This window comes from Bison bison, unplaced genomic scaffold (assembly GCF_000754665.1).
Source record: "Bison bison bison isolate TAMUID 2011002044 unplaced genomic scaffold, Bison_UMD1.0 scf7180017864456, whole genome shotgun sequence".
Lineage (NCBI taxonomy): Eukaryota > Metazoa > Chordata > Mammalia > Artiodactyla > Bovidae > Bison > Bison bison.
In genome coordinates this window covers 6,950,040-6,965,588 of record NW_011495018.1, presented here as the reverse complement: position 1 = coordinate 6,965,588, position 15,549 = coordinate 6,950,040, and the positions used below count along the sequence as shown (strand labels likewise).

Genomic DNA, 15,549 nt, shown 5'->3' with positions numbered 1-15,549 from the left:
TCCAAAATCACTGCAGATGGTGACTGTAGTCATGAAATTAAAAGACGCTTACTCCTTGGAAGGAAAGTTACGACCAACCTAGATAACATATTCAAAAGCAGAGACATTACTTTGCCAACAAAGGTTCGTCTAGTCAAGGCTATGGTTTTTCCTGTGGTCATGTATGGATATGAGAGTTGGACTGTGAAGAAGGCTGAGAGCCGAAGAATTGATGCTTTTTAAGTGTGGTGTTGGAGAAGACTCTTGAGAGTCCCTTGGACTGCAAGAAGATCCAACCAGTCCATTCTGAAGGAGATCAGCCCTGTGATTTCTTTGGAAGGAATGATGCTAAAGCTGAAACTCCAGTACTTTGGCCACCTCATGTGAAGAGTTGACTCATTGGAAAAGACACTGATGCTGGGAGGGATTGGGGGCAGAAGGAGAAGGGGACGACAGAGGATGAAATGGCTGGATGGCATCACTGACTCGATGGACGTGAGTCTGGATGACCTCTGGGAGTTGGTGATGGACAGGGAGGCCTGGCGTGCTGCACTTCATGGGGTCGCAAAGAGTCGGACACGACTGAGCAACTGAACTGAACTGAACTATTATTTTAACCAAAGTAATTTTGTCCAACTTATCCACACATTGCTTGGAAGGGATCTTCTTAGCGAATGTGTTTAGTATGCAGATGAGATAGGTAACAGTGATCTCTGAAGGAGGTGAAGGTCAGCGTATTTTTGGGGTCTTACTGATTCTTAATCATTTATACATGATTTCACACAGATTTAGGACTTTCAGAGGATGTTTAATGACTGCAAAAGTCTGTGCACTTGTGTCCTTGCCACCTCAGGACTTGAATACTTAACCAGCTCATGTGTGCCTTTGGCTTGGTACCTAATTGTTAGTGCTAGGCACTGTCTACTGAGGTCTTGATACAGGAGTGGATCCCATCCTCTAGAATCTCTATTTTTCCTGAAATTGCTCAAAAGCTCCTCTCCTTTCTCTGTTTAGGTCGCTCAACATGGTCTCCTCTCTGGATTTTTCTAAACATGGGACTGGTCCCCATTCCATGCCATTAGAATCTCTGAGCCAAAGTTCTTGACAGCTTGGCTCTGCTGTGCTCACTCAGTCCTGTCTGACTCTTGGCAACCCCGTGGACTGTACCCTGCCGGGCTCCTCTGTCAATGGGGTTTTCCAGGCAAGAGTACTGGAGCAGGTTGCCATTTCCTACTCCATGGGATCTTCCTGACCCAAGGATGGAACCGAAGTCCCAGGCGTCTCCTGCATTGGCAGGTGGATTCTTTACTACCGGTGCACCTGGGAAGCTCTGATTGAAAACCGAGTGTAGGAAATGATATGGCACAGTGTTCCACAAATCAGTGTTTCAGAAACTAGAGCCAAGAAGACATACAGTAGGTGCCAAATGTGGATGGAAGTGTTGTGGTTGCTTGGAGTGTATATACTTGAAATGATTTGAAAAACTTTATGAGAGAGATGAGATTTGAACTGAGCTTTAAAGGATGGGTAGGATTTGCCAGAACTGAGTGTGTGTGTCTGTCGTGCTTGTTTTTCTCAGGTAATGTCTTCATGTGTATATTGTGGAGGGCTGGTAGTACATAGTGGGTCTGGGGTGTGTGCTGTGTTTGTGTGTTGGGAAGGAGCTGAGAGTTTGTGCTGTTAAAGAAGAGTTTCAGAACGAGGGCCTTGTTACTAGGATTATTTTGCTAACGGTGAGCTGGATGGATTTAGAAAGGGAAGGCGCTTAGGAGGCTATTAGAGTAGTTCTGACCTGAACTGAAAAAGGGTTGATGGCTGCTGAAATGGAAAGAAAACTGATTGTACAGAAACCACTGGAAAGAATCTATGGGGTGAAGGCAGAATTCAAGATGAGTCTGAGTTACTGTGCTGGGTCCAGTAGTATTAGTGGTGTCCTTAATGGAAACTGGAGAGAGAAGTCAGGCTGGGGTTTGTTGTAGGCGGACGATAAGAGGTTTAGTGTGGAATGCGACAAGCTGTTGGAGTCCGGCAATGAGGTGAGATTTGTGGACAGACGGTCCACCATATCATGAAGCTTTAGGATCTTGCTCAAGACCAGTTGTTTTTTCTGTTGACTGTTATGAGGAAGACAGTGATGTAGAAAGATGCTGAGGGGAAAAGAGGAAATGACTGTGTGGAATTTGGAGCTCAGAAGTTAAACATAGTACTTTTTTAAAATATAAATTTTGCCATTCAGAATTAACTTGTGCTAATACTTTAATAGAACCTGAAAATTCAACATGCTTGGAGTATCCTTCTAGTTTTAGCTTTCATCTTTATTCCCCTAAAATGCTTTCTGAGCATTTGTAAATCTGCACAGGTTTATGTTAATTAACACCTACATTAACAATTTACATTAAAAATTAATATTTGTATTACTAAATATAGGCTTACTAATAAAGCTAATATAAAACTTATATCTTAGACCTTCCTTTGGATAACTGGTTGTCATTTGACACTAACTGGCAGTTAAGTTTCTGTCAGTTTATTTCTCAAGGAGTTTGTATTTGGTGAGGACCATTTCACTTCTCTAGTTCTCCTTGAGAGAGTTTTAGTAGGTAGTTGGGGGAATTTGTAGTGTATTTACAATTTTGAGTAATTGACCTCAAAATAGATATGTTTCTTCGTAGCGTTTAGTAATGCTTCACAAGTATGGTCTGCTGCTGCTAAGTCGCTTCAGTCATGTCCGACTCTGTGCGACCCCATAGACGGCAGCCCACCAGGCTCTCCTATCCCTGGGATTCTCCAGGCAAGAACATTGGAGTGGGTTGCCATTTCCTTCTCCAATGCATGAAAGTGAAAAGTGAAAGTGAAGTTGCTCAGTTGTATCCGACTCTAAGCGACCCCATGGACTGCAGCGCACCAGGCTCCTCCATCCATGGGATTTTCCAGGCAAGAGTACTTGTCTAATTCACTGCTAAGCATGACAGTATAAAAAATGTTTAGTTAGGAGCCCCTCCCTTTTGCTAGCCACTGACTCATGCATGATAATACTGAGTTTTATTAGTGTTTGAACTTGGAAGTATATCAAAAACAGTTGTGAATTTAATACTAGAAAATGGTTAATATACTTGGAGACATTATTCAGTCTGCAGGTAGGGTTTGATGTATAGATTTGTGGACTCTTTGGTCCACAAGATGGGAACTGCTGGTATTGCATTTCAACCAAGGAATATTTAAGAATAGTAGTTGTATCTCATGCCCCTTGAAGGGGCACTTATTGTATAGATTTTATTGTTACTTTGTGTACCAGTTAGCTGAAGTATGATTCACTGGATAGAATTTGGAAAGCTGTGTTTTATGCAAAAGTAGGCTTGTAAATTGGGTATTTGAATACATGTTTACTTGAAAGATATTTAATAATGGTTTTATTTCAGTGTGCAGTATTAACTCTTAGATCTGGTTGCTGTTAAAAATAATACCATGTTCTTTTTGGGATGTTTTGATTTTGGTAGAAAAAGTGTACTCAGTATTAATGTCGTCTCAGTAATGCAAAATCACGTAGTTGAACTGATGTTATTTTTACTCTTCCATTCCATTTACTGTTACCACAGGTGCAGATGATGTTCTCAGATAATTCTCTCCAGGATTTTAACTTTGTAAAAAAGTTTTGTAGTATTAAATTCACAACCGCTTTTAATTATATACTTCCAAGTTCAAATACTAATAAAACTATGAGTATTATGATGCATGGGTCAGTGGTTAGCGAAAGGGAGGGGCTTATAAGTAAACATTTTTTATACTGTCATGTTTAATAGTGAACTAGACCATACTTGTGAAGCATTACTGAACACTACAGAAGAAATATATCTATTTTGAGGTCAATTACTCAAAATTGTAAATACACTACAAATTCCCCTGTAGTTAAAACTGAATTTTAACTTTCAGTTATGAAGAAACTATTCCTACAACATCTCAATAGAGTGTATACATATACATATGTATCATTGTCTAATATAATGCACTTACCTCAGAATTCTTTTTCTTTTTTTTAACTTGAGCTTGGTTTTGGTATTCCTTAGTTAGCTGAATTTTGGGGAGGGGTAGGCTATGTACCGGGCTTCCTTGGTGGCTCACAAGGTAAAGAATCTGCCTGTAGTGCGAGAGACCTGGGTTCGATCCCTGGGTTGGGAAGATCCCCTGGAGGAGGGCATGGCAACCCACTCCAGTGTTCTTGCATGGAGAGTCCCATGGACAGAGGAGCCTGACGGGCTACAGTCCATGAGGTCACACAGAGTTGGACACAACTGAGCGACTAAGCACACAGCACACACAGGCTATTTACCAGGCTCACATGATGATTTTTTATTTTTTAATGGCAGGGGCTTTTGTTTTCTGTGAGACATGGACATTTAAGTTATGCTGGCACAGTATTAATTCCATGAAGATTAGCTAAGGTAACGTAAGCCACAGACTGTTTAGTTGACACTATATCAAAGTAATACTTATCAAAGCAGGCGTGAATTTTTGAATGTGAATGTTTTAAATATTGAGATTACGTATCCTTGAATATGTACATTATGTCATTTGTTCTCGTCATGTTAAGTTTCTATTTGCTCATTTTAGTTTCCAGTAGCATGAGCAAGTAATTTATATTTCATTCCTGAGAAACCAAAGGAAGAAACTGCGTAATGAATATGAAAGTTGCCATTAAATCTCAGTTGTCCATTTTATGGATGCTTTTATGATTTTAGCCTTTGCCCTTCAACACACTTTTGGATTGCTGTCAGATTGTGTATATAATCAGTAGGTGCAAACTAAATTTAAAAATCTAAGTAAATAAATACAAATTACCTGGATTTGAGGAAAATAAAGCTGCTGAATGAGAAAAGGATTTCAAAGTTAAATATAAGTGCTGTGTGTGTGTGTGTGTGTATACTTGCTTTTTTCTATTAACTTGGTTTATACCATCTTTCCCTCTGCAATAATAATAAGTGATACAGGTAGGAATTGACTTATTAGTACTACCAACTTAAATTGTAAGTCAGTCAGTTGTGTCTGACTCTTTGCAACCCCATGGACTATATATAGTCCATGGAATGCTCCAGGCCAGAATACTGGAGTGGGTAGCCTCTCCCTTCTCCAGGGGAATCTTCCCAACTCAGGGATCGAACCCAGTTCTCCTGCATTGCAGGCGGATTCTTTACCAGCTGAACCACAAGGAAAGCCCAAGAACACTAGATTGGGTAGCCTATCCCTTCTCCAGGGAATCTTCCCGACCCAGGAATCGAACTGGGGTCTCCTGCATTGCAGGCAGATTCTTTATCAACTGAGCTATGAGGGAAGCCCTACTACCAACTTAAGATTACTGATAATAGTGCATACACACATGTGTGTTTAAAGTTTTAGGGGAAAAATATCTTTCCTGTACCTAATTTGACTGACCAACCCAATCAGCTGACTCTTTGCTATATTAAAATTCTAAAGATCGGAGTCCATTATTAAATGAGTAGGATTAGAATAGAGAATTTATAAAAATAAAGCCTTTTTTAAAAAATAAATACTTTTGGATAAAGTAGTAGGCTTCAAGTGAAATTCAGTTTTGGTCTCCTTTACAGGAATAGCTATTCACAATCCTGCAGAACCACTTACTACATTTTGCAGTATCTCCTGAGGAAGTCAGAATCTGAGCCACCATGACGACTGAGTCTTGTCTTTGTTCTGATTTATAAACTGTGCTTTCATTCTGACCATGTACAACAAGGTGGAGGTTATAGCATGGAAACTAAAATCTTAGTAAGTGTGATTTTTATTTTAGCTATTAAATAGTAGGCTCTCTTATAGTGAAATTGTCCTCTTAACAAAGTTTACGCTATTAAAAGGAGTGAGGACTTGGCAAGCAGGGATGTAATAATACACGTCTAAATGAAAGATTTTGCTTTCCAGGTTCAAAAGGAAAAATCCTTGAGAAAGAGAAGGAAAAATTTCTATTACTTTCCCTAGATTTCTTTCACTTTTCTGGTTTCACATAGGTAGCAGGATGATACACATTTAGTTGAGAAAGGGATTTAAGAAAAGGGAAAGGCTGGCTTTTGTGGCCAATGTCTAAATTCAAGCCATTAAAAAAAATCATTACATTTGCTGTGCAAGTATTTATAAATTGGTTGTAATTAAATAATAAAGTTTTCATAGTTTGTAGTGTTAGTAAGTCCAGTGTAGAATCCTAGGAACCTTTTAAATAGTTAATGTAATTGAGTGCATTTTAAATATTGAATATTTTGAGTATAAATATTCAAAATTATATTGGCGTGATTATGCTAGTGGTTATTGCAGGGATGTTTCGTCGATTGGTTGTCCTGAGAGTAGGTAATGTGCAGTTTTTACTTTTTGCACTCTAGACAGAGCAAGATTTTGAGGATATAGGCTATGGAACATTATCTAGTTTCACATCGTTACTTTGTTAATTGTAAGCATTACTCCTCAACATCTTTTCTACCTGTGCTTATTAAGAGCAGTGGGTAATGAGCACATTTAGGCTGCTTTTCTCCCTTAGGAAGAACGATAGAGTTGACTGTTTGATCTTCTGAATTCTTTAGTGAATCAAACATCGTGGTACTATGCCTCAATAGCATAATAGTCTGTTGCTCATAATTTAAGAATGTTATGTGTTTAAGATACATGGTTTGTGTTCTATCCCTTACCTTTGAATCTTTTAATTACTGGTTATTTTTCTAAATTGATGGTGATGACCTGGCTGAGATGAAACATTTCTGTGAGAGGCTTCCTGCTTTAACCTCCTTCCCTCTTAGAACAAACTTCTTTTGCCTGTCTCTCTTGCATTCCAAAGTACATTTTCATTAAATCCCCAGGTCTAAGATTTTTCTTTGGGATCTACCTCCAGTGTCTCTCTGGAAATTAAAAAAAAAAAAAAAAGATTTCAGTAAGAAATGTTACATGCATATCTTGAGAAATTGATATTTTATAAGTTGAAGGTTACTTTTATATTTTGGGCGTGTTTTCAGGGGTGAAATTATGTAGCTATTGTTTTAATAACCATGTCCTAATTATTTATAGCTTCCTGCCTGACATAACTCACTTCAAGAAGTGCACAATGTCAGAACGTGGAATTAAGTGGGCTTGTGAATACTGTACGTATGAAAACTGGCCGTCTGCGATCAAGTGTACCATGTGTCGTGCCCAGAGACCTAGTGGGACAATTATTACGGAAGACCCATTTAAAAGTGGTTCAAGTGATGTTGGTAGAGATTGGGATCCTTCCAGCACCGAAGGAGGAAGTAGTCCTTTGATCTGTCCAGACTCTAGTGCAAGACCAAGGGTTAAATCTTCATATAGCATGGAAAATGCCAATAAATGGTCATGCCACATGTGCACATATTTGAACTGGCCAAGAGCAATCAGATGCACTCAGTGCTTATCCCAGCGTAGGACCAGGAGTCCCACAGAATCTCCTCAATCCTCAGGATCTGGCTCAAGACCAGTTGCTTTTTCTGTTGATCCTTGTGAGGAGTACAATGATAGAAATAAACTGAACACAAGGACCCAGCATTGGACTTGTTCTATTTGCACATATGAAAACTGGGCCAAGGCTAAAAAATGTGTTGTTTGCGATCATCCCAGACCTAATAATATTGAAGCAATCGAGTTCGCAGAGACTGAAGAGGCTTCTTCAATAATTAATGAGCAAGACAGAGCTCGATGGAGAGGAAGCTGTAGCAGTGGCAACAGCCAGAGAAGATCGCCGCCGACTATGAAACGGGACTCGGAGGTGAAAATGGATTTCCAGAGGATTGAGCTGGCTGGTGCTGTTGGCAGCAAGGAGGAACTCGAAGTGGACTTCAAAAAACTAAAGCAAATTAAAAACAGGATGAAAAAGACTGACTGGCTGTTCCTCAATGCTTGTGTGGGTAAGTTTTTGTGTTTTTTGAATGGATTGGGAAAAGATATTAATGACATGAAGGATATAAGGAAGGTAACATTATTTAGCATTTAGTTCATTCAGCATGATAGTTACACTCTCAGTGTGCATGCATAAGAACTTCTGAATTTGTGATCTTGTCGTTTGAATGGGTTGGGAAAAGATATTAAAAGTAACATGAAAGATATAAGGAAGGTCAGCATTATTTAGCGTTTAGTTAATTCAGCATGATAGCTACTACTCTCAGTATGCATGCATGAGAACCTCTGAAATTTGTGATCTTGTCTTAACATTGTCCTGTATTGCCTCCCATTTCATTGTGCATGTGTCTTTCCATCTTTAGAGAGAAAAATGTCAAGTTATAGCAGAGTTTTTTACATATCTGTAGTAAAATATATACCTGCAGTTTAAAACTGCTACTCTGCTTATTGTAACGAGATGTGACTGAGGAGTCCCAGCTGCAGCTTCGGAGTGTCTGTAAACAGTGTGAGCGTCTTGTGATGGTAGAAGCTTCAGTCAGAAGTTAAAAATACCACAAAAATGTGTGACTCCAAGAAGTTGAACAGACATAATACTGACCTTGAAAACGCTGATGTTAATTTTTTATGAATGTCTTGTAGTGAATATTTGCAAACTTTGTGAAACTGATTTCATGTGGCCAGCTGATTCCGTAGTTCGAATATGATTTGTGTGTTTTGGTACTTTCCTAAGGAAATGCTGGATATTAGTCTCAGTTACTGGCTCAGAGCTGTTAAGGGACAGAGACATGTTGTGAGAGTAAGATTTTCTCCAGTTACTGATCTTGTGAGTTAATTATTTATGATGTAATTCACGAAAGCAGTTATTTGTATGCCCCCCCACCGCTTTTGAGTAGATTAGCTATTTGAATTATATAAATCTAAATAATTTGGATTGGGTGCTTACTTTTTTTTAAATATAAATTTATTTATTTTAATTGGAGGTTAATTACTTTACAATATTGTATTGGTTTTGCCATACATCAACATGCATCCGCCACGGGTGTACACGTGTTCCCCATCCTGAACGCCCCTCCCACCTCCCTCCCCGAACCATCCCTCTGGGTCATCCCAGTTGGGTGGTTACTTTGACATTCAGCTTTGTAAAGAAAATTTTGAGTGACTACTAAAGTTAAATCTTGTGTGGAATAATAACTATGCCTTAAACATGGCTGTGGGGGGGTGTGTGTGTGTGTGTGTGGTATGTGTGTGTATTTCCCAGTACCAATTAATTTTGTTTATCTTCCTGAATATAGCCCCAAGAATATGGAGTACATAACTTAGGAACCTACAAGTCCAAAGAGTAGATTTCAAGAAATCTGTTTTTTTGTTTTAGCTTTGTCCTGGCCCCCAAAAAGCCCCAGCAGATGCGCCCTTCTGAACAAGACACAGAAACAGCGCTTAGTAACCGTTAGCTCCCATTCTCTCCTGCCCCGAGGACGAGGACGAGGACTAGCTGTCTTCAGCCGTCTGTGCTGTCCCACTACAGCCCAGCGATTCTTTTTCTCTCCTCAAATTGAGGTGCCACATATGGTGTGAATGTTTTTTTCTTTTTTTTAAAACCCGGAGATACAGAAGGGTTTTGTTTATTATGAATGTTTAAAAATTGAGGTCAAATTCATATAACATAAAACTCATCATTTTGAAAGTGAACAATTCGGTGGTATTTAGCACATCCACAGTGTTGTGCAACCATTACCTCCATCTAGTTCTGAAACATTTTCATCATCCTGGAAGAAACCCATTACCCATTTAAGCAGTTGTTCCACACCTCCAAGACCCCGGTAATCAGCAGTCTGCTTTCTGTTTCAGTGACTATTATTGTGAATATTCCATATAAATGGAATCTTATGTGATCTTTTGTATCTAGGTTTGATTGTCCTTTAATTACCCATCTGTCTTTTGGAACACTTAAGATTATTTTTGCAGGCAATAGTATAATATGTTAATATTAACTGTAAGGTGGTGTTATAGTATAGAAGGTAAGAAACTAGATTGCAGTGATTTTTTTAACCTCTTTGGGGTTACTGTTTCTTCAAGTTAGTGGATCTAATGATAAGAACTGCTTTGAAATATTTTTTCCCCTTGACATGCACAAGTTAGACCTGTCAGTATATCTTTGTCTTTATGGCTGTTATTTCTTGCATTCTGACTACTGTGTCTTCTTGATGTTTGTCTTTCTTTCCATATATTGAGTTTTTTTGGATAACCATCTTTTTGCCTCTTTGAATTCTTACAACTGAGCAAAGTCAAGTCCCCATTCCCACATACTCCAGAGTTTCTAGGTTCTTAGGGCTAAGAATTGATTGGTTCTTGGTACTGTGGATTCTCTTTCCTACCAGCAAGTATTTTTGAGTTTTCAGTGTATAATACGGTTCTAAACGGTTGTATAAAAGACTTTGGTCCTGTCTTTGTTGGATAGTCTTACCCTGATTTGTAAATATCATTGAAATATGTTAACTTTTAGTTGTTTACCTTGTGTTGGGTTAGCAGAAGTCCACATGTATTGAAAATTAATCTTCTCCCTTTCTGTCTGCCTTATGCTTTCCAGATTTCATTAGATACAGTATATTATGGCTTACCGATTTAGACATTTAATAACGCCATCTTAGTACTCGCTTTGGCAGCATATATATTTAAAAAAACCATCTCCAAAATATGTGCACTAAGTATAAAGTGTATACTATGCATAAAATTTATCCTAAGTATAAAATATGAGACTTTCCCATTTGAAATTGAAATAAAAAATCTCAACCTCAGGCCAGCATTTTAAAATGGGAATGAAGGTTCAGTATTGAGAAAGCTAAAGCTGAAGTTTCCACAGTATTAAGAAAGTGTCTTTTATGTGACTGTTGGGTGTAAGTTTCACCTCAGTCATATTCTCTTGTGTGGTGAGGGGACGTTGGGGACAGCAGTGCCAAAGCCAGAAGAAAAGACATCTGGGAATGGGTGCCCGAATGGTAGCGGCAGAGGTGTGGTTTAAATAGCGCCTGTCTCTGGAATGTCTGCGGTTCAGTGCCAGGTTATTTTCTGGGAGCTCTGTTGATTCTAATCATGGTCTGCTTTTCCCCCTGGATAGATGATGGTGTCCCTGGAATTAAGACAGCGCCACCTAACATGTTATTTTAGTGCTGCTCTTCTACCGAATCAGGTGCCCTTTAGAAGAACAACAAGGGACCCCCAAGTTGATCCCTTGAAAAGACACAGGGTCAGATAAGAATCTCAGGTTAAATCTGTACGATAACTTCTTGTATGCCTGAACCCTAGACACTCATATCCAGCTGCTGCCTCTGCAGCATTTTCCCTTGAATATGTAGTTATTTCAAACTCAGGCTAAATCTGAGCAAGCCTCTCAAATCTGTTCTCTCTCTTTCCCATGTTGGTTTAGGACTTTGGACCCAGCAAGTTCATTTATATTTGCTGTGTCCAAAGCTTTGGTCATCCTAGGTTTTCTTCTTTTTCTATTTCGTTCTCACTGGCTCTGTCTTCAAAATATATCCAGAATCTGGCCACCTGTCATCACCCTGGTCCAAGCTGTGATCCTCTCTTTGTTTGTATCCTTGTTTACAAATTGTTCTTGGAATAGGAGCTACTCCACTCAGTAGTAGCTACTCACTCCTCCAGTGATGCCCTGTGTTGCTCAAAGTAAAAGCCAATTTTTAGGCTCTTTCTGCTCTCTATCCCACATCTACTTCCCCCATTTTTAAACACATTCTCTCTCTCTTTCTCTGATTCCAGCAACTCTTGCACCCTTTCTTATCTGCAAATAAGCCTCAAGCCCTTTGCACTATTTCCTCTTCCTGGATTACTTTCTCTAGATTTGCAGGATTAGCGAGTGTACCTCCTGCAGGTATTTTCTCACACGTTATCTTCTCTGGGAGGCCTCCCTGACTGCTGCATCTGAAATTTCAGTCCTGTTCTGTATCCTTTTCCCCCAACTTTCATTTTCTTCACAACACTTGTTAACCTCCTAGTATACTTATTAGAAATCACCTCATTTGTCTTTCGTAAAATTTAAAACTTTTTTAGCAAATTTATTTTTAATTGGAGGATAATTGCTCTATAATCTTTTGTTGGTCTCTATCTACTGTACAACACTGTGAATCAGCTATAAGTATACAAGAACTTAAGCTTTATGACGACCAGGAATTTTGTTTGTTTAGTTCACAGTTGTTTCCTAGTACCTTAAACAGTGCCTGATACATAACAGACATTGAACTTTTTGTTAATCAGTGAATAAACTTTTGTGGAAACTGGGATCTGGACAACTAGACCTTTCAGAGACAAACCTTTTTGCTTCTCTCTTAAATTTCTCCACGTGGCTTTCTCCCTACCATTCTGTACTTCTCACCTTACAGACTGCCCTTAACCAACTTGGCTTCTTGTCAGGTTAAGACAGAGCGAGTAGGTCCCCTGGATCTTCTTACAGAGGTCTCAGTTTATCCCTAGGTGGTCTATGGATATGGAAGAGTCTGAAGTCAGATTTCTTCACATTTAATTTCTCCATCTTCATGATGAATATTTAAAGTTTTTCTCTTGAAAAGTTTTTATTCAGTTGCCATTGGACATGTTGCTTCCTGTTTTGCATTTTGCCTTAGGCAGCTGCGTATTTCTTACATTTAACTTGTCTAGTGACCCTGCTAATGAAGATGGAAAGGATTTGATATTGGAGGACAGTGAGAAAGAGTGCTGTTGAAGGCATAGGGGGAAAAGAATTGTGCTTGGCAATGGCATTAGAGATAACATATGCATTAATAACACCTCTGTTGCCCCCAAGCTTTGGGGTGACCTACAGTGTGTACTGGTGTACCCCTGTTGAGAATCAGACTTATGAGCTAACCCAGAATCTCATTATCATGGAGCATGTTGAAATGGAGTCACGAGGATTGTAATCTTATTATTGAGCAAAATTCTGATGTGTCTAAACATTGATGATTCTTAAAACATAGGAGATATGTTAGATTTAATTTTTTCTTACAAAGTGTCTGCAAACATTTTGTTGTATTTGATGGAATGTTTTTCCCTTTCTCATAACTTCTGTTGAAAAGTAATATTTGTGGCAGTTATGTTCTGTATTTATGCTGATTATATTTTGGCCCCCTTACTATATACAGTGTTACATGCATCTGCCCACTCCAGTGTGTCAGATATTAACTGTAGACTGTAGAAATGTCTAAAACTTGTGTGTTGTTAAACATGTCAGAATGTATTGCTTTCATTAACACTTTTTTCATTTTAACAATAATTAGTGTATAAGCTTTTTGCATTTTAAAATGGTCTTTTCAATTTATTTTGGTACTGGTATTAAAAATCATGTGTATGATGGTTTTTCTCAAGGAAGTGAATTACTAAGGTTTTGTTAATGGTGTTTTCTTCCTCTTGTGTAAAGGGTTTCAGTTCCAACATGTGTCTGTATTGGGGCGCTTCCTCATGTCTCAACAGGTAATTCTCAAAACACCAGCAGGGTGCCTGAGAGTTCAACTCAATTCTGATACTGTCTACCCTGTGGGTTGAATCAAATCCTGTAGGTGAAGGAGTCAGTCCCAGAAGACCTCCCTCCACTTCAGATGCCAGAAGCCAGCCCCAAGCCCAGGTTGTTAACCTGTACTTCTGACTGCCTATAAATCAGAGGTTCCCATGACACTCCCATCCTCACGCACCTTGGGTTTGATAAATTTGTTAGAAAACCTCACATAACTCAGAGAAGCAGTTTACTTACTGGGTCACTGGTTTATTATAAAAGGATATGATTAAAGGATACAGATGAACATCTAGATGGAAGAGCTGTGTAGAGAGTAAGGTTTGGGGAAGGGGCGTGGAGCTTCCGTGATGCTCTTTCCAAGTGTGCCTCTGTCCTTAAATCTCTGTGTGGTCACCAGTCTGGAGGCTCTCGAAACTGTCCTTTTGGGGTTTTACAGAGGCCTTGTTACATAGACATGGTTAATTAAATCATTGTTCACTGGGAGTCTCCCACTTCTCTTCCCTCTCCCCTCTCTGGAGCTCAGGGTGCTATAGTGGGTAGAGCTGAACGTCACAGTCCTCTAATCACATGGCTAGTTCCCCTGGCAGCCAGCCCCTACCTTGAGGTGGGATCCAAAAGTCAACTACCCGGATGTGTTTTCAGGAGCTGAGGAAAAGAGACCAAATATTATCTCACTGCTTTTATCACTCGGGAAGTTTAAGGGTTTGGGGAAGTTGTGAGCCAGGAACAGTGGATGAAGGTCAAATATATATATACACACATGTATTTATATTTATATATATTTCAATTCAGTTGCCCAGGTGTGCCCACGCTCTGCGACCCCATGGACTGCAGCACGCCAGAATTTGCTGTCCTTCACCAGCTCCTGGAGCTTGCTCAAACTTGTGTCCATTGAGTCGGTGATACCATCCAATTGTTTCATTCTCTGTTGTCCCCTTCTCCTCCCGCCTTCAATCTTTCCCAGCATCAGGGTCTTTTCCAAGGAGTCAGTTCTTCACATCAGGTGGCCAAAGTATTGGAGCTTCAGTATCAGTCCTTCTAATGAATATTCAGGGATGATTTCCTTTAGGATTGACTGGTTGGATCTCCTTGCAGTCCAAGGGACTCTCAAGAGTCCCTACTCCAATACCACAGCTCAAAGCATCAGTTCTTTGGCACTCAGCTTTCTTTGTGGTCCACCTCTCACATCCATACACAACTACTGGAAAAACCATAGCTTTGACTAGCAAAGTAATTTGACCTTTGTTGGCAAAGTAATGTCTCTGCTTTTTGATATGCTGTCTAGCTTTGTCATAGTTTTTCTCCCAAGGAGCAAGTGTCTTTTCATTTCATGGCTGCAGTCACCATCTGCCGTGATTTTGGAGCTCCAAAAAGAAAGTCTCTCATTGTTTCCATTGTTTCCCCATCTGTTTGCCATGAAGTGCTGGGAACGGATGCCATGATCTTAATTTTTTGAATGTTGAGTTTTAAGCCAACTTTTTCACTATATCCTCTTCACTTTCATCAAGGGGCTCTTTAGTTCTTCTTCGTTTTCTGCCCTAAAGGTGGTGTCATCTGCATATCTGAGATTATTGATACTTCTCCCGGCAATCTTGATTCCAGCTTGTGCTTCATCCAGCCGGACATTTTGCACGATGTACTCTGAATATAAGTTAAATAAGCAGGGCGACAGTAGACAGCTTTGACATACTCCTTGCCCAGTTTGGAGCCAGTCCATTGTTCCACGTGTGGTTCTAACTGTTGCTTCTTGACTTGCATACAGTTTGCTCAGAAAGCAGGTCAGGTGGTCTGGTATTCCCATCTCTTGAAGGATTTTCCACTTTGTTGTGATCTACACAGTTAAATCTATGGCGTAGTCAATAAAGCAGAAGTAGATGTTTTTCTGTAACTCTCTTGCTTTTTCTATGATCCAGTGAATGTTGGTACTTTGATCTCTGGTTCCTATGCCTTTTCTAAATCCAACTTGAACATCTGGAAATTCACGGTTCACGTATTGTTGAATCTTGGCTTGGAGAATTTTGAGCATTACTTTGCTAGCGTGTGAGATGAGTGCAATTGTGCAGTAGTTTGAACATTATTTGGCATTGCCTTTCTTTGGAATTGGAATGAAAACTGACCTTTTCCAGTCCTGTGGCCACTGTTGAGTTTTCCAGATT

At 39.5% G+C, this 15,549-nt stretch overlaps 1 protein-coding gene across 1 annotated transcript in view; it reads left to right on the top strand.

The window, feature by feature from the left end:
- The window catches only part of ZRANB1 (zinc finger, RAN-binding domain containing 1), a 53,800-nt gene that overhangs the window by 3,456 nt on the left and 34,795 nt on the right, over positions 1-15,549 (top strand). The window contains exons 2-3 of the mRNA XM_010859166.1: positions 5,577-5,754; positions 7,033-7,883. Coding sequence (XP_010857468.1) covers positions 5,711-5,754; positions 7,033-7,883 — 895 coding nt within the window. The 5' untranslated portion in view covers positions 5,577-5,710. The remainder of the gene's footprint in view (positions 1-5,576; positions 5,755-7,032; positions 7,884-15,549) is intronic.